The sequence below is a fragment of the Pagrus major genome, chromosome 9 (genome assembly GCF_040436345.1).
Source record: "Pagrus major chromosome 9, Pma_NU_1.0".
Lineage (NCBI taxonomy): Eukaryota > Metazoa > Chordata > Actinopteri > Spariformes > Sparidae > Pagrus > Pagrus major.
The window spans coordinates 9,441,608-9,467,264 of NC_133223.1; the positions used below are offsets into that span (position 1 = coordinate 9,441,608).

Genomic DNA, 25,657 nt, shown 5'->3' on the forward strand with positions numbered 1-25,657 from the left:
CCACAAGTCTGCCACAAAGTCAAGGAAAGCCCAAACATAAAAAGTAAACCACGGACCCAGGTAGAAATTCTATCAAAAAAGACTTTTGCTGTTAGATTCATGATTAAGATCAATTTAGTTACCATAATACAACAAAATGATCGCTGTAGTCCATTTAATACTTAATACTTTAATACTCCACTTAATAAATCTTAAAAAAAATTACTTCAGGTAGCTGCTCTGTAGTCTGGTGGTCTGGCAGCAAATACTTCTGTATCTTTTGCCATATGGCAGCAGGGTGAACAGACTGTGGCTGGGGTGGCTGATATCTTTTAGCATCTGTTGGGCTCTGCGCAGGCCCCTCACCTCACCGATATGCCATGTATTACAACCTTGCATAACTGTGTTTAGTTATTTGCTAAAGTGAAACCAATCTTGATGAAAGTCAGTCTTGCACACTCACAGCTGAACACAATACAGAGACAACAATGCACCGGCTGTCTGCAGAGGGATTCTCTGTACTTCAGCTGTTGCAGAGTATGTCGAAATCTTTTATGAACACATGGCACCTGAATATTATGGTCACCTATCAGAAATTAGCATTCACTTCTCTTTTAATTAATTCATCGTGAGTTCAGCCATCGTTTATTGTTTCTAGCTTCCCAAATGTTTGGATTTCCTGCTTTTCTCCATTTTATAAGATTGTAAATTAAGTAAAACAATCAGTCTGAAGACGTCACCTTGGATTTTGGGTAAATGTGACGGGATGTGACTTTTCACTATTTCCATTTTCTGACATTAATACGAAACAATATAGATGATCAATAATAAAAGTAACCATAAATTGCTACATGGCATAGTGATCATAATCTCCCAACACGGTCTGATCTGGTACAGTGAATATCTAATGTAGCAAGAATGTTGGATCTCATTAGTCATGGCCTCACTCGCACTTCTGCATGAGCCAAAGAACTCAGCTCAAATGCACTTTTCAATTGAAACACCAACAACAGCAGCTTTAGAGAGGTGTTGGACCATCACAAAGTCATGTGTCTTCTTTTGAACTGATCACAGCTCTGCCCGGGTTGCTTACTGACATTCATACAGGTCTTTAAATGAAACTGCTAATATCAGTGCTTTTAAAAAAATATTTTGACAGTAAGAGTATCCAGAGCAAATGAACAAAGGATCCCAAATGTAGCACTGATGAGGCTGGCATGGAATCCTACTAGGTTTGCTGCCACTCTTTGGAGGAATGTGAATGGGCCACACGCCTGGGTATGGACCAATAGAACAATGGGCACAGTCTTCTTACTCATTTGGTCACACATACACAGTTAATGTGACTCAGAGAAAAAGACTGCATGTCATCATGTTCCAAATTGTACTTTCTGTGAATCAACCAGTGAAAAAGCAGTTCTCTTCAATAACAGAACAAACAGAAGCCCAGTTAGAATGACTCACTGCCTAATGCTCAGTACAGAAAGAACAAAGGCCAGGAAAGGCAAGTCATCAGAGGCCCTTCCACCGGAAGAGCACAAATGCTGTGTATTCGTCTCTTGTGGAATATTGGTCGATGCATCAGCGCCAAAGCTCCGATGCTGCTGTGAGCAAGAGGTCTTGGCTGTGAAGTGTGACGGTATGAGTGGAGGCTGAGTGGGGGAGAGGGCTGATGAGAAGTTATAAGGTGCTGACAAACTGATGTGGTGAGAAGATAAACTACAGGTGTGCATTAGATGCCAAGAAAAACTATTGTCCAATCATGTATTGTTAACATTAAGACTGTTCAGAGGAGATGATGAAATGCTGGTAGAGAACGCATTACTCATCACAAAAGTAGAAGAAAAGGTCTGCACTCACTGACCTGGTCCATGTTAACCAATCTCTCCACGAGCCAAACGTCATTGGTGAAGAAATTAAATAATATGAATTATTAAAGTACAACCCAAACAGTCCAGTTTCAACATCCATCAGTTTTTTTTTTGTTTGTTTTTTTTACCTTCATTTGTAGTGAAATCACTTTTGGTTTGACCTGAAAATAAAGTTAAACATAATATGGCGAAACTGTTGCTTTGTTTAGAACCTGTTGTTGTCTGACTGATCAAGTGTCTTGTCTCTGGAACAATGCCCCATGCTCCCAGACCTCAGCAATTACTTGACTATTGTAACCAATGTTTGTCAAACCTATGAGTTTAAGTCTAATTAAAACATAATTTAAGCACACTGAAGATGTTTGAAGCCAAAACCTTTGTGTTCTCTTTATGATGCCCTTTCCAACACTAGAATGGCACTCAGTAGAGCGCATACCTCCATCTAGGTCCAACAGTCCCATTTAATTCAATCAAGCCTAATCCAATATCAAACGTGATACCCCTGTATCACTCATAACTGCTTAACCATAATTTAAGCTCACCAGATCTAGGGTCCACATCAAACTGTACTCACTCATCAGCCACCTAAATACGCCTGATTTTTTTCTTCGGGATCCATGCATTATCCCCTGAGACAATTGATGAGAATATTGAAAAACGCCCTCTCTCACAATATTGAAGAATGTGAGAGAGAAATATCCTGGATCCATCTCTTTATCTGGATCCTCACCAAAAGTTAATGGAGTCCATACTAAGCTGAGAATCATCCTCCATCCAAGTTTCATGGTAATCAGTTACATAGATTTCATGTAAAACTGCTAACAAACCAACCAACAAAAAAACAGACAGGTGAAAACATAACCTTCTTCGCAGAGGTAAAAAAATGTTTTTGAGACTGGGAAGTGAGTGCATACCTTTTCTTCTTGTGTTTTGATATATTATTTGGTTAGGTAAACCAGACTGTAAAAATACTTGACGCCGCAGGGTGATGCAACTCTCAGATTGAAGGCTCGTTAACATAAAACAAGTTAGAGCCAAAACTTTGCATTAGTCCAAAGTCAACAGAGTCCCTTTTGTAAAGGATTAATAATAGATTCATCATGCAAAGAGGATGAAGCCCTGCGTGCCATTTAATTATTACTGTAAACCAAAACACAAATCCTAATCTGTGCTGTGCTCGTTTGTGCTCTGCTGGTCCCATTCATTCAAACAAGACTACGCTTCTTACCATGGTACATGTCTGTTCTTTATTCCCAGAGGAATGGGGACAGGGCAGTCCTATACTCCCTTCCTGTATGAGATCATCCTTCCCTATGGCGGATCTCTGTTGGCCAACACTCAGGTCCCTGTCATCTGTTCAAAGTGTGTCATTCTGGCCTTGGTGGCCCTCTTCCTTGGCAGGGCTGACCGTTCTCACGCTGTGATATGCGCTCTACTCTCTCTACCCCTCTGTCCACCATGAGCTCGCAGCTGGAGCTTCGATTTGGAACCGGCCCATTTGAAATGGAGGAGAAATATGCCAAATAGCACAATGCTTCGCTACAGAGCCTGGCACCGGATCCATGTGTCCTACAGTGATGAACCCGGCTCGCTCTAGCTCCCCTGGCAGGAATCTGGCCCAGTATAAATCTCTGCTTAGCATTAGGACACTCTCAAGCCTGCAAGAGTTGCTGGAGAAGGAAGAGAGAGGATACTCCAGACAAAAAGGTAACCGAGTCAAAAGGTAAACAGTAAAAAAGGACATATATCATGGAGGGTTTCTGAAAAGAAACGTGGACACCAACCATTCAGACAATTCCTTCAGACTGTTTTGACTTTTGTTTCTCTTCCTTTCAGTCCACCTGGTCTTCGATCCCGGATAAGCTTGAGAGAGATTGTGAATGCTGCGATGAGCACTAGGTGTCAAAGGAGAGCAACTGCCTTCCTCACAGTTTCCTGTTTCATGATACATTCTTTCCTCTCTGGAGAAGAAGACGGCTCATGCAGTTGATGGGTTGACAGGTATTAAAAGAATGAAATAAAGTAAGTGGAACTGAACACCGGGAAGGGCAGAAAGAACAACAAGCCAAAGTCAGATCACTGGGGAGCAAAGCTGGCTGTGCTTAGAGAAAACAATTCTTGCCAGTGTCTTGGGAGTTTCTAGCATTTGCTTAATGTAAACACTTCGACAGTGTGGGCTGAGATAGATGTGCTCCACAGAGACAGATGACACATGAATTGTTCTGCCTTCAGGGGAAAGAGTGTGTGGAGTACAAAAATAATAACAGAAACTTCAAAGATAAAAAAGTATTTTCCATACGACTAGAGCTGCAACTGATTTGTATTGTTTCAATTTATTGAAATATGTGAGATTTTTTTGACGTATTGACTAATTATTCAGGAAATAACAATTCTGATTCTTGACAGCTGAAGGTAATGTCTTCAATGTGCTTGTTTTGATCATTCCAATCCCCCAAATGTTACATTTACAATGTCATAAAACAGAAAAAAACAGCAGAATTATGAACCATTGTTTTTGTTGTTACTTTAATTTTTACTCAGCATTTTGTTTTGAGTTGACCATCAGTTCCATCAGTTAACTATTAGACAATCTCTAACGAAGCTCAATACCATTTTGGTATTGACCAAATTGTGTCCGCAGCACTGAGTTTCAATAAATGTTTCAAGTAAGGCTCCAAATAATTCAAATTTCCATTATCAATTTATGATAACTGGTGTAGTCTATGTAATGTCAGAATATTACATTAAAAATACAGTCGCAATGTCCAAAGCTCAAGGTGACATTTTCCAACTGCTTGTTTAAGGGTCACTCCATGCCAACTCACCGAGGGTGAGTCATGGATTTTCTTGAAAAAGATCACGTTGAAACTACTATTAAATTCACAGGACCTTGCAAAATCCTATAGCTGTAAGCCAAATACTTGTTAAGTTATGAATTTTTAAGTCTGGCTAGAACAAAGAATCTGGCATTTTCAAAAATGTGTATCTCCTCTGGTTTTTACTTTTCTTGCAACCGAGTTTTGGTTCTGTGTAGTATTAACACAGTTCTGTGTAGTGTTAATGTAGTTCTGTTTTTTTCGATTATATTTATACGGCCCTACTTTATTATCATTCATTCACCATTATAAGATAAAATATACACAATGAAAACCTTGGAAGAAAGAGAACTCAGACGGTATAAAATAGATGTAACACATTAGACAAAAAGCTTCGATACCTTCAATAAGTGAGTGGCCTCCTGTCAAATTGTGCCCGTACAATAGAGCCAGTGGAACAAGGCCGTTTACACCGCAGCGAAAAAGCCATAAATTGCGTAGATGGATGGCAGCAGAGACATTCTTGGGAGAAGTAAATTGCTCTGCCTCTAAAACTGCTGTCAGAAAATTCTTTGGACAAAAGAGGCCGTAGTGTCGAAAGAGACAGGGAGTCAGTGGATGTGTTGGAGGGAGAAGAAGTCCTGTAATGTGTTTTTTAAAAAATCTTCCCATTACTTACCCACAGTTGACCCAGGCAATAGTCCCTTGGCCCTTTACTGTCTGGGCCACATCTGATAGCAGTTTCAGGTGGGAGTCCCCTGATGTAGCTACAGACACAGAGAATAAACCATGGTCAGCCTTGTTACCAAAACCGTTCAATAGCTCATGACATCCCAGAGCCTGGAGACACAGAGGACACTGTCATGTCAGACACAGCGAAGAGGAATTAAGTTACAGTGAAGCTTGGTGTCATACTCAAGCACCAAGTGCCGAAGAAAGAGATCACTGAGTTTGGGATGGAGGGCTGATGGAAGAGGGTTCTCTCATACCTTTCAGTGGAAGGGTTCAGGGAGGGGTTTAAGTTACATTAGCTTTCAACATCTTACAATAGTGTGACTAAGCAGGGGATGGGAGGATTATATGGTGAAACAAAGACTCCGCTGAAGCAGACCAACTTTTCAGCAAAACTGGGGAAGCTCAGCAGGAATTTTCCGCGAACTATAGTTTGTACCTGCTGCATGTGCTTACTACCATATTTGGAGCCACAATGAACATACAGCGTGAGCTCATTCGAGGAAGACATGGAGAGTTCATGACAACTGGAGACTTACACAATCTACCATGTCAGAGAGAAAATATGGCTGAGCTGTGCAGTTTGCTTTCTGTGTTAAGAAAGAGGAGAAGAGATAAACTGTACCAGCTACAACAATACACAGTAATATGACTGATTTTTATCTGATATGGCAAGCAAGTAGATTCTGCAAGTAAAGTAAACAAAGTGTAATATTCTAGTTCTTGGGTAACACAATACATCATCGTTATACTCCCCCCCCCCCCCCGAAACCAAATGAGTTTTAGTCACTGCATAAGGAGAAAAATTCCTCTGGATGCTCCAGGCCAAGGCTATATTTAGATTAAGGGGTACAGCCATGACTCCCCAGGGTCCCGCCTAACACCGGTTTGGTTACAAAAACATCTGGCAATTCAGTGTCAGTTTATTATCATGTATGGAGCAGGAGGTGAGCAGATAGTGGCTGGTGGATTTTCTAATACACTCACTGTCAAAGTATGATGGGCATTAACTAGAGCTTAACTCGACAGGGATGTTTCTGAGTGCAGAGGGTCAGATGGTGATGAGTAAGGAACGGGGCAAGACTGTCTCTTAAAAGGGTGAATGAATGTGATAGGGTTAGAGTGGTCAGAGGAGAGGACATTGAACCAGCACGGCAGAAAACCTGCATGAGAAGAACCTTGGTTGTCTTTACATAAGGAATGTGTGTGTGAAGCAGCAGCCAGTGATCAATCAGACCCTCTGCTCGATACATGGAAGCCTTATCCAATGCCCTTACGCTGGCTGATATCAGCCATGAATTATGAAACAAATAAATCTGTGGCTGTGGGGCTCTGAGAGTTCTGCGCTGCTTATTGAGAAGTAATATCAGGCAGCTCCTTCTACAAGCCTGCAGTGTGCATTCCACTCCTTCTCAGAAATATGCTAATGAAAACAGAATTAAAATCTACTGGGGTACATTAGGGGTTCCCTAATGGTCGGAGGGAAATGCTGTTTTATAACTCTCTTTGACTGCATAAAGTGTTTTATTTGCTATTTAACGACTACTCTCTCATTCTATAAGATAAGTATTTCCTAGGTCGTTACTGAGCTACACCACCACGATCATCCCTTTTAAAGCTGGCTGCAGGCTAAAGCTGCACAAAATATTAATTCTAAATATATCTTGAGTTACTGTGCTAAAATGTTTTTTTAATTCATTAAATCAGATTTGGGAAGAGTGCCACTGTGCGACTGCACTTTATTAACACAGAGGGTGACCAAAGGAATTTGAATTAATTTGATGTTTTAATGTTTCACAATTACTGAATTATTCAATTTGATTATCCAAGCAAAAATTCTGACCGACCAGTGAAGACAACTAACTGCACTAATGCATTTCTATTAAGTTCTCTTACACCAGCTATGTGAATGTGCCAGTTGTGTTCATTTTGTATGTTATGTTTGCTTGATATTAGAAATTGGATTAATCGTGTCTGTAGTGTATTTGCTCACCAATAATTTAAGTAAATGTCATTTAAATGTCATCTTACATCTGTAACTTCACATAGTTTCTATTCACTAAGCTAGGATGTTGGAGCAACAACAAACATGTAGTGACACAGACAAAAGATTCCAGTCCTAACTGTTTTTTCCCATCCTCTCCTGAGGCACAATTAATCTGTTCCTTGATAAAACCTCAGCTGTTGGGATGCAAATGTTGCGTGGCTTAGTCGTGACTCACCTTCTCTGATTATAATAAATTGATTATAATTGTATGTCATTATGTACTTGCACAAGTACATAATGACATCAGCACTAAAAGCATAACTAGCTCTTCATGAAATTAAAGTTTATTAATTTTGATCTAAAGATAAAATACATGTTCGACATGTATTTTAACAGATTGTGTGCCTGTGAAATATCAGTGACATTAGACATAGCATCATATCATTTGGTTTTCCAGCGCTCCATAATGACCTCTGTAGTGACAAGCTGTTTGAGAGTCATAGAGATAATACAAGAACTATCCATGACTGTCTGACGGGACTCCTGTGCCTCCCTCCTCCCTTGACAAAAACGATGGATGCTCAAAGAGAAACTTGCACTGCTAAATGAGACGTAACATGATATAGTTTCTGTTAAGAAGGTGTATATTCTGGTAAAATCTACAGCCGGAAACAAAAGTTATCCATAATGAGTGGTTATCTTCTCTAACCTGTCTTGGTGTAGAGCACCAGCACGTTGGTTCTCGTCCTGAGCAGCTTCTTGAAGTCCTTGTGGTCGCTGACCTTCTCTATGAGAGGAGAAACCTTCACTGCCTCCAGCACCGGCAGCAGCCACACCTAATGAAACACAGAAACACAAACACCAACAGTTACATAATCAGTAGTGTGATGATGCCAACACATAACAAAACAAAAAGGAAAGTATCAGAAGCTGGTATTAAATACTATATTTTTTTATACTTTAATCTCACGGTTTCAGATATCATCCAAAATTACAGCACTTGTAGGGCCTAAAATTGTATGTAGGCAATGTTACCCCAACAAACTTATATTTATCTTGTTCATTCATGGTCCCCACATGATGATTTACAGCTGGTGACATTTCCCCTATCAGGCCAAAAGGTCCACTCGCACAAATATAAAAATGTGATGCACAGAATACTGTGCCATTTACTGAGCACATTCATGCTCCCCAGACTTGAACCTTTAACCATTTACACTATGAGCTTTAGTCTATCCTCATCCTCGGGACAACCTTTACATTTTTTACTTCTGTTCTGGTGAAGTTCTAATAGAGACATGGTATCAGTACGATGTTTATTCTGCCCAACAAATTCATACTGTTGATTTAATGAACCTTCAGGGGGCGGTGCAAGGATTGGACTTGCTATGTGGCAGATAAATACTGTATATCAGTATCAGTTTGATTTAACCAAGTTTGATGCAGAGAGGCAGAGCTGCAATCTTATAACACTGCAGCAGTCCATAGCACTCACAATCAGAACATCAAAGTGGCAGCAGGGGCCGGCGGCTCTGGTTGCTTGTCTGTTGCTGTGACTCATAATTGCCATAAATAAAATCAACAGTTTTCATTTGATATTTACACTGACCTGGAAAACCACACCAGAGCTTCTACGCTGCATTTATCTTATTATTGATTTCTTTTCAGCTACTATGGCACAAGCAGGACAGGATGTTGCCTTCAGTATCAACCTGCACTAACGATGGCTTCAAAGTATGAACAGGTGGGCAATCTGCATCATTAGTCTAACTGGCTACTTCCACTTTCCAGACACCAATAGATGGACTAATGGTGTGAAACATGTAATATGAAAAACAAAGCCCATATTGAGAGGCTTGCACTTTAATCAAAGACGACTAAGGGAAAAAAAAACAAGAGTGATTACACTCAAGCCATATGAAGTTAATTCTGTGCATTCTAATCGTCTCTGTGCCATCACCATTCATTAAAAAGCCCTTCCTCTCTGCCTACGGAGAGCTGAATTAGACACCAAACATCGTCTGCCCGCTCAGTGAATCCTGCCTGATGAGTGATATCACCTGGAATGGAAACAAGCACCTGTCAGGATAATTTTCTAATTTTAATTCCTAACTGGATGCTCTTCGGAGGCGAGTCTGATGGGAATCTTAAAGCACTACACTTTGCCCATAAATACATTTTGAAAATGATCATAGAGAAGTCAAAGGGCTATGAAAAGGATGAACAGACAACTTAAGTGCCCAGTCGCGTATACACACTGATTAGCCACAATGTTAAAACTGCCTGCCTAATGCAAGGCAGCTCTGAACCATCGAGGCATGGACATGGGACCCACGTGGGTGTCCTATGGTGTCTGGCACCAGGATGTTTAGCAGCAGATCCTTTGGGTCCTGTGGGTTGCAACGTAGGGCCTCCATTGTTCTGACATGTCAGGCTATACAAAACTAAAGATATATAAATATAAAGTATTAGATAACATGGATCCCAGTATCAACATAGTGATGTTGTTCTTGTTTCAGTACCTTATAATATAAGGGTAAGGTCAGGGTTAGGGGTTTTTATATGGCTTATATGAAAGATGGCCCAATTACATACATTCACATAATGTTAACATGACCTTGTTCTGGGCTTCATATGCAGTACAAGCACCCCCCTTCTCTGAGGATGCTTAAAGGGAAGAAAACCTCACTGAACATTGAGTATCAAAAACTCACCTCCTGCAAGCATGAGAGGAGCCTCTGAAAAATGTGATATTCGGTAATTCCCAGAAGCTGCAGCAGAGTCACAGCAAAAAACATAAAAAATAGAACAGTACTATTTTCCAAATAACACTTATTTTTTCCAATAAATACTCTATACTAATTTTCCTTGGTGTTTTGAAAAAGTCTTTAAGGACCATTTCACAAGTTATTTTGTGGTGTGGCCCTGGCTCAGTGCATTTTAACTGCTAAACTGCCTCTGCTTACACCTCATATTCTTTAGTGGACATCTTTTGGAAGGATCAAGCTTTACAGAGCCACCTTTCAGGTAGTAAGTGTTTGACACTCTACATAAAGAGTTTTCTTTATTTAGGTTTCTGGGCCGACCGAGTGACTCTATAATGTCCGTCCAAGCAAATTCAGACATTTAGTCTTTCTTTAAATGAAGACATTTTCACGAAGGGATTATGATCAATACTTTGATAAGTTTATCGGGGACAAAGATCTGTTTGCAAAACAGCTGATTTATTTTTGTAAAATTCTGTTTTTGCACAAATCTTACTGATGGAAAAATAAATAAGGAGTCATCTACTTTTACAGTCTCTTAAAGGTCTAGGGGCTGTATAAATACTGTGAACATATCTCAAGTCTCAGTCCACTGAAAAATGCACAGAGCATGTATTCAGAAACTGTGTCATCAAATGAGCCCCAGAACTTCTGTTGTTGTTGTGATGTCACATCTCACAGTCACTGCCTTCTTCTGTACCACCAGCAAAAACACCTCCAGAGCTGATGTGGAAACACCATGAATCTGTGATTAAGACCAGGGTACAGTGGCGCCACTCAGCCTTACTTCCAGTTTTGCCAAGTGACTGCTCACAGCAATGCATCAAGAAATTCCCGCTGTGGCCCAGAAAACATTTTCCCCATAGACTTCCATTGTCAAAGAGAGGTCTGAAAAACTGTTGACAGGACACTTTTAACTGGAAACAAAGTCAATTATGAGTCAATTAGCATTTATTGATCCACAGAGGTTTCCTATTTCCTAAAACTTTCCTTAAGCTAAGAAAAGTGATTTTAAAAAAAAATGTGTGATGTCATTATAATATTAAGTCCATAGGCAGATCAGGTACTGACTGGTGGGGCCCGCAGGAGGAAAACTAACGTGCATATCAGTGGGCTCCATAATCAGGAAGTGAACCCAGAAACTAGAAAACCTTTTTGGCGTATGTGCCAAGTAATAAATTCTCAGTGGACTGAATAGGAGCCTGTGAGAGCTGACCAATCACAGCAGACAGGGCTCTCAGCAGGAGAGCCCTAAAGAGACAGGAGCTAAAACTAAACAGTCAGACAGAGGGTGAATATAGTGTAGGTGCTGCAGCAACGACAGTATGAGAAAAATAATGTGTGTATTAACACTGAAGCATGTAAACATAAGCTCCTTTCACAAATGTACTGTAACTCTGGATTTATCCAGAGGAGCTGTATGTGTGATTTCACCCTGCCAGCACCCTAGTCCTAAGTCCAAGTGAGCCACGTGTGTGAACAGAGCAGGCAATTGTCGGGAGTGAATTCACAGCGAGTGTGTCGATGGTGTGTAATCATCTGTGTTAGTGCTGGTTTAATCAGTTGCTCAAACGTACACCGGGACGTGCCAAAATGGCGTTTTAGCTGTTTATCATCAAAGTTCTGCAAAAACATCAGCAGAATTTTTCCCTGCTCGGTTCGTTCTCTCCTCTGCCTGCCTGTATGTTACTCTCCACTCTTCTGATGATATTGCTGATATGTCCAAATACATGTGGTATTAATCCCAACAGTCATCGGTACGGAGAAGTCTGTAGCCTCTTACCCAGGGGCCACCCCCTGTCCAAACCATACAGAATATTTATAACATGTGTGAACACAAACAAATGTGGAGAGTATCCTGATCTGATTTTCTGGAGGTTATGTGTGAACGAACACTTAAAATTAAAGTATGAACCTGAAAATGAGGATGATATGGGACCTCTGAAAACAACTACAGGTAATTACATAGTTACATTAATGCACAAACAGAAACATTTATAGGGACTTCCGGCTGATACCTACACCTACAGTTGAGACAGCGGGGAATGACACTGATGCTGTCGTCAAGCCAACACTGCTGATGGCTGTGATACGATGTCATTCATTCACTAACTGAAGTGTGCGTCATCTTTCAGTGACAGAAGCACAATAATAGAAATAGCTAGACTGTGCTGACAGTTTGTCCACGGTGACAGGCCCATTCAGAAGCAGAATTACTGCATGGTTGAGGATTTAATATGGACAGGCAGCTAAAAACATGAATGCAGCACATCAGTGTTATGCAGAGTTAATTCAGGAGATATGAACAGTGAAGGTAACAAAAATGAAAATTAATAAAATCAGTTGTTATGAGAATCCAATTTATTTTCATGGTTTTTGTATTATCTGTTCAGTGATGGTGCTCCCTTCTTTCCTGGGGCTGCTCGCCTTGTACAATAAATGGCAAATTTTCATCTTGAACTGCAAATGATAAATGTGAGCAAGACATGATAAACTACAGAGCACGACTCTAATTTTATCAGATCACAGCAGCCTTAATCAAAACACTTGTCTAGTTATCTCTCAGCAGTTAAGTTCCCCTCCAATTACATCACATGGACTTATTGGCGCTTCCTCTTTTAAAGAGACAATAGGTTTCAGAGCTTTGAGGACAAGACATTACATAACACTTTTTTGTAAAATATAATATTTTCAAAATAAATGTTTTTTGATTCTTTATGTTAAAAACATACATTTAACAAAATGCAAAAACAAACCGTGCTGTTCGACAATACAAACCATCACTGATGGACATGTGTTCAACACCTCACATTCAAATACTATTTATAGGTGTAAGCTCTGGGGACACACTGTATACATGATGGATTCAGTCTTTCACTTACTGATGGTAATGAAGGTCGGTTTCTATGGATTCAAGGGAAAGGAGTTCATCGTACCCTCTTCATGAAAAACACACAAATTAAGTTTGACTGACCTCTACAGTGCCATCAGGGCTGATAGCCTCCGAGCAAAATGCATGTATGCATCTTAATGTATAACACTGAGGTATGATAATCTGTTTTTCCCTGGAATTTCAAATAAGTGACCCTCATTACCATCACTAAGTGGGATGCCAAATCCATGAATATGTGCATGGTTGTTGCACTGAATCCAACACGAACTCTCCTGTCTACTGTGGTCCATTATAAAAGACCTGAAGGCTAATTAGAGCCTATAATGGAACACAAGACGCAGCTCACACCAGTGGGCAGTCCAGGATTTTACAGTGAGTTGTTACTAATTGACAGTGTTGGGTAACGTTACTTTTAAAAGTAACTCATTACATCAATAGATTACTGCCATTAAAAAGTAACTTGTTACGTTACTCCATAATCTACTCAGAATAGTAACGCATCAGAGTACTTTAGTGTTACCCACGTTACTTGTTACAACAAAAAAGTAATCTGAGTACTCTAATGGATTCCTTTATAACACGTTACCCCAACACTGTTAATTGATCAAATGCATTTTTTTTATTTATTGTTTATCTGCATAAAGTCAAAAATACTGACAAGCCCAAAGACATGTCTTTAAGTTATCTGATTAAAGGTCTAAAAATGAAAAAGGAATTAATTTCCCAAGGACATTAAAAGAAAGAGGCTGTGATCTGAGCCCATTACTTGATTAATCACTTCATCATTAATCACTGGTTTATTTACAGGCTTTGGCATGGTCACAAAATGCCTTAACTACATATGTGAGAAAGACTAAATGTAATGGACAGAGGAGAGTGGCAGGGTTTCAGCTAGAGGTGTGGAAATGCTTTGAATTGTGAGCGGACATTAGACTAATGTTACTTATGTAGGAGGTATGTCAGAGGGAGGCAGAGATCATCTGAGAGTGATAAAAAAAACCTCTCTGAGTATTTTTTTAAATGGACATCTCGGGGCACATGTCCAATTATATGACCTTGCTGGGAAGCACAAGCTGGACGAGACTTCTGCCTCACAAAAAATACTAATCGCGTTAGCCATTTTCACCTGAAGCTAACATCTGCAGTCATAAATAATAAGTGTTACAGAAAGCCCAGCTAATCAGCCAAGATCTGAGGAGGCGCTGTCAACTTTGCCGTCCAACTCTGACAGAGGTATGTGCAGCAGAGTCAATCGATGCCTAATCTCAAAGCTGCTTTTGTAGACTTCTGTAGTCTGACTGTTGGAAAGACTTTCTGAGTAAAAGGGGAACTAAAATGATGAAAAAGTAGCCATGTGCAGTGATATAGATCAGTGAGGATGTCATACACTGAGATGCATCGAGAATCATTTTGCATTTGAATTGTTGACAGCTGAATCTTAATCGGATCAAATCCTGAGGCCAGTGAAGATTTACACCTCTAGTTCCAGCAACATAAGAACCATACCCTTAGTACTGTCCATTAAAAGCTTATTTAATTGATTTATTTATTTCAAGTTGGTATTAATATGAGAAAGTTTTGACATTTCCCATCACATGATAAAAACAGGAAATCAAATGTTACTCTGGAGTCTGATTATTGACACAAAATGTGTCAGCTAGGAAACACTATGATTTAAAACTTCATAGATCATTGTCACTGATGAGGCTGGTGACATTCTTTTTTTTTATTTAAAAAAAATTCCCATGAAAAGACCAAAACCACAAATAAATGCATGAGTATAAAATGCAGGGCATATGGTTTACATTTCTGTTCACTGATTTACTTTAATATTATTCCAACCAAAAGTAATAGAAAACACTTAATCTTATATAATCTCCAAATAATTTTAATGTCAGAAGAACTGAAACTTGTCAACAGAGTAAAATCTATTCTAAAAAAAAGAAGATATTGTTCAGTTAGATGTAGTGTACGCTACAGAGCAGAGTTTTATCTCTGCAAAGCTTTTAATCTGAGTATTCTCTGACCTCTGCCCCTCTGTCTCAGCTGGCAGGTGACAGATAGACAGAAACCCCACCAATCACTGTGTACAGCTGTACAACGACAGCTCTGGAAGCTTCCTCCACTCTGCCATCACTGGGAGAGGGCATTATAATGCAGTGTTTCTACCTTCACAACACTGTCTTTTCTCATTATCACTAGCTCTTCAAAACACAACACTGGGTGACAGACTCATTGGTACAAAGCCGATCAATGGAGATGAGACACAAAGGGAGCAGCATGATTGGGTGAAACACACACAGAGAATTATTTCACACATTTACACAAGTATCTGGCTACATGAGGAATGCTATATGAGACAGAGGAACAGAACCCATAAAGAGAAGACATGCATTGTTTAATTCATTAAACAAAAGCTGGAGGCAATTTCTTTCTACAAGCTGGCAACTCAATCCAAGAGAAAAGCTTAGTTATTTGTCTTTAACAACTTGATTTGGGCAACAATTTAATAATGTTTAGCCAAAAATATATACTTGTTAAAATAAGATGTGAACAATAAAGCGACAATTATATAATTAATCAAGGAGGTAAAAACCTGTGAAATGTGACGATATATTCTTTTTAAAGAAATAAAAGCATGCTTAATGACATGATACTGACCTCTGATGACACAATACAATAATAGCCCAGTAACCCTGCAAGTTATTGGGTTATCCTGCATTAGTTGTAGCTACGCATACGTCCTAAACTGGGTGCGTAGCAGTGGTGTGAATGTCTAAGCACCTCATGGTTGGATTCGATTCAGAGAGCTATGATGCCTTTATCAAATGATTATTGATGCAACTTGCGTCAAAATGTTGTCACTATGTGACTACTGCCTACTTTTAGAACAAAGTGTATTTGTAATAATCCATAGTTAAAATAAATAGATGATGTTACTTCCATTACCTTTGCTCACACTAGGGCTGTCACTTTTTATTTGAAATTCGGACATTCTATCAAACGCGGGGTGAAAAGTTCATTTTGGAGCTGTAATAACCTGTTTGAAATGTAGTCTAATAGCAAATTAGGGCGTTTGTTGTAGTTTGCCTTGTGATCCCACAGAGGGTGCTCTAAAACGTCACTCTCAGCTTGACTTATGGCATTATTGACCTATTAGTTAACTAAACTAACACATATGTCAAGTTGTTTTGCTACTAAAACAGAGGACAATAGCGTGCTGAGCAGACAGTAACGACACCAAAACATCTAAAAGGCAGTGTGTAGAAGAATTTTGGGTTCTGCACTGTAGATGGCAAAGTCATAAAAGATGTTTGTTGACTTTGTAAAAGGCTGCTGTATTACTCTTCAACAACAGCAAATCAGCTTACCGCTTAAATGAGGTAGCAGAGAGGGAGGCACCACAGACAAGTGCAGCAGCGACAAGTGTACAAACTCGTTGGACCACAAACTAATTGGCACAAACAGCTACAGCAGGCCCCCTGACACAAGCTCATCATAAAAGCCTGTCACTGATGAGATGAAAGGTAAGGCGAGGTTAATACAGGTGTTGAAAAATTGACATTTGATTACTGGACGAACAGGATGAAGGCTGTAAAGTTGATAACGTCACAAAAATAATGACTAAAAAATCTCACCGCCCCCACAAAACAAATAAAGTTGTTTTGTGGGGGCGGTTACATTTGGCGGGAGGATGTCTGCAGTCAAATCAGTCGAGCAAAATTGTGTGTAATTTCAAATTTGGTTGACCTTGATTTTTGGAAAAAAAGACCGCCATAGCTCGCACTCAGCCATCCTCAGGAAGTAGCCTACCTTAGAATGTAAAGACGACACAAATGTTTACGTCTGTTACGTTTCCCCGTCCAGTTGGTTAAGGGCGTTCAGAATTTCGCTAACTGGATTTACATTTCGGATAAATGACTTTTAGACTTACTTTTGTAATCTGTCACGATGCATGTTTGAAATCAATTTTTTCTTCCACCCTTAGAGTGTATACAGTGATACTCATATATCTGTGAGAAGTCATTATCATATCATTTATGGGCCATAACAACAAAAGTCTAGAGTTAAGTGAAGCTGAACCCGTTATATCCACATCGCTGCAACAGTGATCAAAATGCGGGCTCTCTTATAATGCCACTAAAGCCGCCAGCTCTCTGATGGAGGTCACAATCAGACAACATCTTTAATGTCAACTCTCATTTACCCAGTTCTACCTCCCAACGAAAATCATTTCTCATCAGTGTAATCTACCTGAAAGTCTTCACTCATCAATCATACCACAACCATGCATATGACAACTGTAACTGCAAGGTTAAAAATGGCATTTAGTGATTACAGAACTGGAGCCAAACTCAGACTCAATACTAAGAGGAAACCCATTAGTGCTCTATAGATCGCTTTTCCTTATCTGCCATAAAGGTATGTCCCGTCACATTACTGTAAAGAATGTGGCGCTTACTAAGCAGCAGGTGCCCAGCCCCCGCCTGCAAGCCCACACCCTCCATCTGCTGTGACAAATCTGCTTAATAAATGGCATCCAGTTCTAGGGGCAGTACTGAATCAGCACAAATCACACCAGTGTTTGTCAAACACTTGCCTTGAGATTCGTCTGACTAATGAGCCAGTCAGGTGTGTGTGGACTGACTCATTGTAAAGGAAGCTACGCAGCATCCGATAACACACACAGTGCGCCGATTTAGAGGCTTCTTAGCTCTCAAATGAGCAGCGGAGCAATCAATTAGCAGCTTTAACGACTATCGCATTTCAGCTACAAGCAATGGAAGTCAGAGGAGAGGAGAGGCCCACTGACATGGTACCAAGCCTCTGTTGTGGGATGAGACTGTTATCAGACCTCAGTACTTCTGTGTTACTCATCAAAATGTGTCTGCAGTAATAGAGTTAGAAAACTGGGTCAAGTACTGACGGATAGCATCAGATGTCAAGTCAGATTCACAATCGTGTTTACTCATTCTTTCATCAGAAAATTATTGGTCCAAAATCATCATTATGGACTATAGCACAACTGCTTCTGTTCAGACAACATTTAAACTTGGACTTCTTTTGTTAAATAAACAGTGATTTCAAACTGACTGCTCATCGCTAAAAGGATGAATAATTTCTACTTTTGAGGATATATTCATTATCAGGAAGGCCAACTGTACACAGTAGGTCAGTCTGGGGGGAATCAAACACTTTATCACATTAACTGAGGGTCAGACAGGATCATGGATGCCTTATCTACAAGTCAAATGTAACTGAATTTCCTGTAATATTCTTCGACCCGTTTGGATGGATGACTTTCTTTGTTTTTGTGTGCAGTTTGGTGTTAATCCTGAGTGTTACGATTGGCCTACTTTAGCTCAATTACTTCTTTTCTGTGGGCTCAGTAGCTCACAGGTCAAAGTATTTGAGAATTTGTACTTGTTAATAACGTTTGGGCTTTCTGCCACTGTGGCTGTGGACAAATGTAGTGTAAAAAGAAAGTGGAACTGTTGTGTGAGGTAAACTCATTTCTTTGTTAAAACTAATGCAAGTAGACTTACAGTATAAATATCTATAAATTATAACATGTAGTTTTGTTAGATTAGCCATTTGTCTTTTCAAAAGTATTTCATATCCTTTGAGATGTGCTATTACTTTTTATGCTGACAATTAGTAAAGCTAAGCTGGGCTACTTTTACCACGTGTAAAGCTTATTTGATAAATCAGATTATCATCAGAAACAATGAATTGCAAGAAAATGCAAAACATTTAGATCTGCTGCTTATTCTGTTTCATATTATGTTAAATCCTTTGGTTCTGTGGACATGTAAGAAACTAAATATTAAATCAGAAACTCAACTCTACAAAAAACCAAACAGGCTTGGGCTTTTACATCGTGATATGGTCCTGCTCAAATATCGTGATAATATAATAATATAATATAATCGCCTCTTCCAACACAAACAACACTATTAAAATAACATATTACATATACATATACATATGAATATTGAAAATGACGGCAAATATCTCGTTATTTGAAAATATCTATCATCGGCCTGAACCTCCTGCTAACGGACAAGAGAAAGGCATTCATCAGTTTGTCAGTCAGTGAGTAAATAGGGGAAAATGTCTTAAAAAACAAGCCATCTCTTTCAGATAAACAGCAATCAGGAAATCAACATAATATTGTTTGTATTCATTAAGAAACAGACACTGGTGAACTTTTGTTTAAGTGTGATAATGACAGTGTGTATGTGCACAGTGTCTGAAATACCTGCTGAGGACTGACTGTCAATAAAATCTGTTTTGGGGGGAGAAATCAGTAAGGGGCAGTCCCCACATGGCTGCTTACTCTGCTTATTCTGTGAGTCTGTGAATGTCACTGAACACAGGTAGGGTCACACATATCGGTTATTCAGGCCTGAAAACAGAACTATTATCATTGACAACATTTTCAGTTTACCAGCCATAAGGAAGTGAAGCAAACGGTTCTTTTATTGTGTTTGTGTGTCTGGATGAAATAGTTTTGACAGCTAAACCTTGAACACACAGACAGGACGCACCTGCTAGTAGTCAGCTATGAGGTCAGTAGTGGTAATGAGGACAGCATTAATCATGGTACTACATCAACATTGATGTTTCATGAATATGGCTGCAGCTAATAATTATTTTCCATCATCGTTAATCTGTTGATTAATGTGTTTTTCTATTAAACATTTAAAATGTTTAAAAATAGTGATAAGTGCTTATCACAATATCCTAGAGGACAAGGTGACATTTTTAAATTGTTTGATTTGTCTGACCAAATGTCAAAAACCTAAAGGTATAACTTTTACAATTAAATAAAACAGCAAATCCTCCTAATGCACTTTATGCCATTGTCATTGCTAATCTTTGAAAATAACATAAATTATCCCAAAAATGGTATACATTTTTATTGATAGTAAAATCACATCAACCAACAAAATGTTTCAAAACTTGTCACAATGTTTACTTGACTTTTCAGATTATCATGTTACGGACTTAAATTCATCTTCATCATATTCACTTACGTGTGTGTTTTAGTTTTACAATGTGGCAGTTTTCATTGACATTCGACATGTTGCCAGTCATGTACAAATGAGAACTGTGAGCCACTTTAGATTGGAGAGCTTCATCATGTGCCACATAAGGACAGCAACACCTGTTCTAATGCTTTGTGTTTGTATTCCAGCACATTAAACTTGCCTTTGAGGTTATATACCAACTTTAAACTTTAACTTGAGGGTGTTTCCATCTATAACAGGAACAGGTAATGAATGAATAACCAAATGTTAAATAGACAGTTTACTTAAGCTTATGTTATCTTGTCAATTTGATTTTGGTCCCTTTAAATTGAACTATGTATAAAAGAGCTACAAATCCTACATCGTGCATCTTTTGTGGGTATGAACAATGCTGAATTAAAGCTGCGAGTGAGTACATTAGCCTAAAACTCATGATTTCATTATGATTATGACTGTTTCATTACAGATCTTTGAGCTGTGGCACAGGGCCAAAATATCAAATAGTGTCACCGTCCAAAGGCGTACAGAGTGTATCAGGAACACACACTCAATCTCCACCCTTATTTACAAACTGCTGCTCAACAGGACGCAGAGCAGGAGATGGACTGTATCACTTTTAAAGCTACAATATGGAACTTTAAGGTAATTCTGGAGGAAGATAGTTGTATATAAATAGGCTGAGGCTGTAGTTTGTGGTGTTGAGCTGTTTTACAATATACAGAGGTGTTTCTGTTAATGAGCCTATCCTAAATGTTATTAATGGGGTGGACAAATTAATAGAAACACCTGACAGCATAACAAGGTGCAGCTCCACAAACTACAACTACGAGACCTTTGTGAAACGGGAATCTGTTGTAAAACTCTCATACTAGACTGTACTAGTTCAAGCCATGTGTGTCTAATTAACTGGCAGCCAAGCGTATGTCATCATTTTATACTTATATCACTATCTAAAGCACTTTGAATTGTGCCATTCAAATACACTTGAACATGATCTTGACATATCCTTCGAAGAGGAGAGCTGATGGTAGGCTCCAGGATTGGCTACATACTCGAACCTTGTGTTTAGAATATTTACAGTCCTTTAAGTCACTCATCAAGCAAAAACACCAACATTTAGTGTGTGAATAGCAAATGGAATATTTGGGATTTTTGACTGAAGCAATTTGAAGACATTTCCTCTGACTCTCACTGTAACGAGAATTATTTACCATTCTATAGAACAAAACCTATATTAGATTAACAGGACATAGAACTAACTGTGTGCTGCTGCCCTGGTCTAAACCATATTGTGCATGTGAAAATAATCTTCATTCAGTGAGGATTATTTTATGCAGCCTGACCAGTTGAGTAGAGACAGTCACATGACAGGAAAGGATCCTGCACTTGTGTTATAAACAGATTCAACTTACAGTAGTAGCTGGCTCACACCCACCTGTGAGTTAACAATACTGTTGTGTAAGTCACAAAAAGTTTTGAACTTTCAATTCCCTTTTTATAAACTGAGATGGTTTCAGTGAGTCACAGAAACCATCTGGGGTGTTAATAACAATAACCCAGCCTGCTGCACGGACCAGACCGCACACAGCAGAGTCTTCAAACTGATCAACGTGTATGGAAAGATAAGTTAGCTGAGCAGGTCTGGCTGTCCAGAGTCTACCTCTCACAGCACACTGTGGTAGGTATGGCTCTCACAGGGGAGGGGACCCGTGTGTTACACAGGCGGCAACCGCTCTCTGTGGCCGTTACATAAACAGCCCCGGTGGTGGTACCTGCGCCACACACACCGCAGTCCACCCACACCGACACCACCAACACCACCCGGCCAACTAGCGTCTAATGCGAGCCCCAAGTTCAGTCAAGGGCTGTCAACTTTACCTCCTGCACGGACAGGCTAGGAGCCGCGGTGAGCAGCGACCCGGACTCTCTCTCCCGCTCAGTTTCCGACCGGACACAAACACCCTCCGGCACTGAGACACACACCCGCCGCAGTCTACATGACACACACACACACAGGAGGCTCGTTTCACTCACCAGCAGCACCAACATCAACATTTTCGCCTCTCTCATCCGACTCCCGACGCGCTTCCAAGAGGCCATGATGCCGTTGCCACGTCTGGATACGCAGGCGCAATCGGTATTCCACGGATTCTTGGGCACGGCGCAAGGCTCCATGGGAAATGTAGTTTGGAGGGATATTCGGCGGGTAGGTGTTTCACCTGCCTCCTCCAGCCTCCAACCAGGCAGACACCCTCTGTCGTGTTATTTAGATAGCAGTGAGTGTAAGTACTGTAGTCTACATTCATTTAGTGTTTTATCAGCGTAATGCAGCCATGTTAGAGGACAATTAATTACACAAGAGGGTAATTAGTAAATTGGCTTGTGATTGAATGGCTCGTAATTAGCTCTTTTTCAATTCGACTTCCGCTCCTTTAGCAAATGTGCTTTGATAATAGCTGTAAACTGCTGCACAGCATCTGATGCGTGCGAGCTAATTAGGCTATATAATATGAATGTTTAGAAACTGACCACAAATTCTAAGTAAAATACAAACAAAAAAGGTATTATGGCATATTCTACCATGCACGGAAGTTAATGCATTTATAGTGGCGTTATATTTGAACAGAACAGAAAAGAATAGAATAGAAAAAGTGGAGAATATTTTTCAAATTAACCTTATTTTACAGTTTGCCCATCAGTTATACTGTAACTGAGGTAGCCCATAAAGAAAAACAGCCTACATTATGCACCGATAGAATGGAATAGAATATAATAGATATGGGTGTTTTGTGCTGTATGGAAATGATGTGGAGCTGCATAAATCAATGTTTGTTTTTTTTATGGAGTTTGGTTTTTATTGATTGCTTTCCTTATCATGATGCCACACATGAAGTCATAAAATAGATGAGACATGGGAGGTTTGTTTGTGTTGTAGCAAAATGATGTTGTCTCCGGCTGCATAAATGAATGTTTTTCCTATGGAGTTTGGTTTAGAAATAGAAAACCTTGAGGAATCACTACAATTATTGTAATTTTTTCATCAAGTTCAGTTGTAGTGTATCAAACTGAGGTATAAACAAAGAATTGTTTTGCTCATGGTGATGTCGAACAAGAAGTAATAATTTACTTACATTCTTTATTTCACTAGAAAAGAATATAAAATAATCAATTCAACCTTATTTTTTTCAGTTCAGTTTGCTCATCAGTTGTACTGTATCAAACAGAGGTAGCCTTTAAAGAAAGAAAACCTACATTGCACTGATAGAAGTAACGAGAATAGAATAGAATAGAATAGAATAGAATAGAATAGAATAGATATGGGGGTTTGTTTGGGTGGTATCAACATGATTTAGAGCTGCATAAGTCAATGATTCTTGAATGGAGTTTGGTTTATACTGATTGCTTTCCTTATCATGATCCTGCACAAGAAGTGATAGAATAGCTGAGACGTGGGGGTGTGTTTGTGTTGTATCAAAATGATGTAGTTGCATAAATTAATGTTCTTTCCAATGAAGTTTGGTTTAGAAATACAATTGTGGAGAGTTCGCTAAATGAACGTTATTTTACACTTCAGCTTTCCCATTAGTTGTACTGTATCAAACTGAGGTATGAAGAAAGAATTGTTTTCTTCATTATGATGTCAAACAAGAAGTAATAATTTACTTACATTATTTAAGTAACTAGAATAGAATAGAATAGAATAGAATAGACATGGGGGGTTGTGCTGTATCAAAATGATTTAGAGCTGTATAAGTCAATGATTTTTGAATGGAGTTTGGTTTATACTGATTGCTTTCCTTATCGTGATCCTGCACAAGAAGTGATTGAATACATGAGATGTGGGGGTTTGTGTTGTATCAGAATGATGTAGCCAACAGCTGCATAAATGAATGTTTTTCCAATGGAGTTTGGTTTAGAAATATAATTTTGGAGAACTGTTCAGCTTGCCCATTAGTTGTACTGTATCAAATTGAGGTAGCCTATAAAGAAGGAAAACAGCCTACATCATGTTAGTCACCGATAGAATAGAATAGAATAGAATAGAATAGAATAGAATAGAATAGACATGGGGGTTTGTGCTGTATCAAAGTGATATGGAGCTGCATAAATCAATGTTTTTTTGATGGAGTTTGGTTTTTACTGATTGCTTTTATTATTGTGACACCACAAGTGATAAAATATTAGTATTAGACGACGGGTTGTTTGTGCTGTATCAAAATGATGTAGCCCACGGATGCTTAAATTAATGTTTTTTCCAATGGAGTTTGGTGTAGAAATTGAAGCGTGGAGCATTTGCTAAAAATTAACATCATTGCCCAGTTCAGTTCAGTTTTACTGTATCAAACTGAGGTTTAAAGAGTTGTTTTCCTTTTAATTTCAATTTGTACTGAGACTGTAAAACTACATAACAACAAATTATTATTATTATTATATAAATATATTATTATATATTTTAGGTTTTTTTCTCTTATTTTTCCTTTCTATTTTCCTCAGTCTACACCTGGATGATAGAACAGAACGGAACAGAATGATTTTGGTCTTTCAAATCCCTTTGTAAGTGCTCACTATTTGAGTTTCACTGTCTACTTTGGACAAAAACAGCACAGCAGCAGAGAAAACACATGGAAGCCCGGAGGAGTTGTATCGCCAGGTTACCCCCGCGCACAGACACACAGCAGGTCCCAGACAACAACATGCAGGGAGAAAACCCTTTCCCAGAAGCCTCTCTGTCTCCCAGGTCCACGCTGTGATTCTGCTCCGGCTCTGGACGGACGCGCTGTTGCGACACCCTTCCAGCTCTCCGGGGGGTGTCCATGCGTACTTCCTCCCGACTGCGCTTGCAAATCGGCCCCCATCCTTTCTCTCTTACAACCACACCCCCTCCTCCCCTCCACCCCACCCAACCCGGTCCCTCCTCAGCCCGTGGTATCGTCCGACGCTCGCGGAGAGAGAGGGAGAGGGAGAGAGAGAGAGAGAGAGAGCGCAGTTTTTGGCTGCAGGTCGCTCGGAGAGTGACGCACACAGCGGCTGAGGACACAACAGTAGAACCCGTCTCTATTCTGTCTCCACTGCTTAAGAGTGCGAGTCCGATTCTCTCCTCATCTCTGCCTGGCATTGTCATCAAGTTGGGGAATACAAACACCTTCGAAGGTAAGAAGGAAAAATCACTTTTTCTTTCTTTTCTGTGGCGAAATACCTGAAATGACTGATACAAAAGCACTTTTTAGGTGTGTTGTGCTCCAGTTTCCAGCTTGTATCCCGCTTTAGATGTGCGGTTACAGAGGAAAATGGATGTGTTGGACAGTGACTGAGGTGCTGGATTTTTATACTGGAGAGAAAAATGCAGACAATGCCTCAGTGCGAGTAACCTGCTTAGATAGAATAAAATCCCTCCTCCATCATTAATGGATTGGCTACTCGGAAGCTTTATTCTGCCACGCTGTGGGGTCCGTCTCTCTCTGGACCATTTTTTCTGTCAGAGCTGTGGCATTTTTAAACATTCTAAATGTCAAACACTTTTCTGCGCGTTTCTCCCCCACTTTGGCTGTTTCAGGCGAGCTGATTTGTCCGTTGATAGCA

The 25,657-nt window shown here is 39.6% G+C and overlaps 1 protein-coding gene across 1 annotated transcript in view; it reads right to left on the reverse strand.

The window, feature by feature from the left end:
* Positions 1–22,195, reverse strand: part of pdia5 (protein disulfide isomerase family A, member 5) — a 62,767-nt gene extending 40,572 nt beyond the window's left edge. Inside the window, exons 1-3 of the mRNA XM_073473608.1 lie at positions 22,112–22,195; positions 8,095–8,221; positions 5,346–5,433 (exon numbers count right to left, since the gene is read on the reverse strand). Coding sequence (XP_073329709.1) covers positions 5,346–5,433; positions 8,095–8,221; positions 22,112–22,177 — 281 coding nt within the window. The 5' untranslated portion in view covers positions 22,178–22,195. The remainder of the gene's footprint in view (positions 1–5,345; positions 5,434–8,094; positions 8,222–22,111) is intronic.
* Between the last annotated feature and the right edge of the window lie 3,462 nt (positions 22,196–25,657).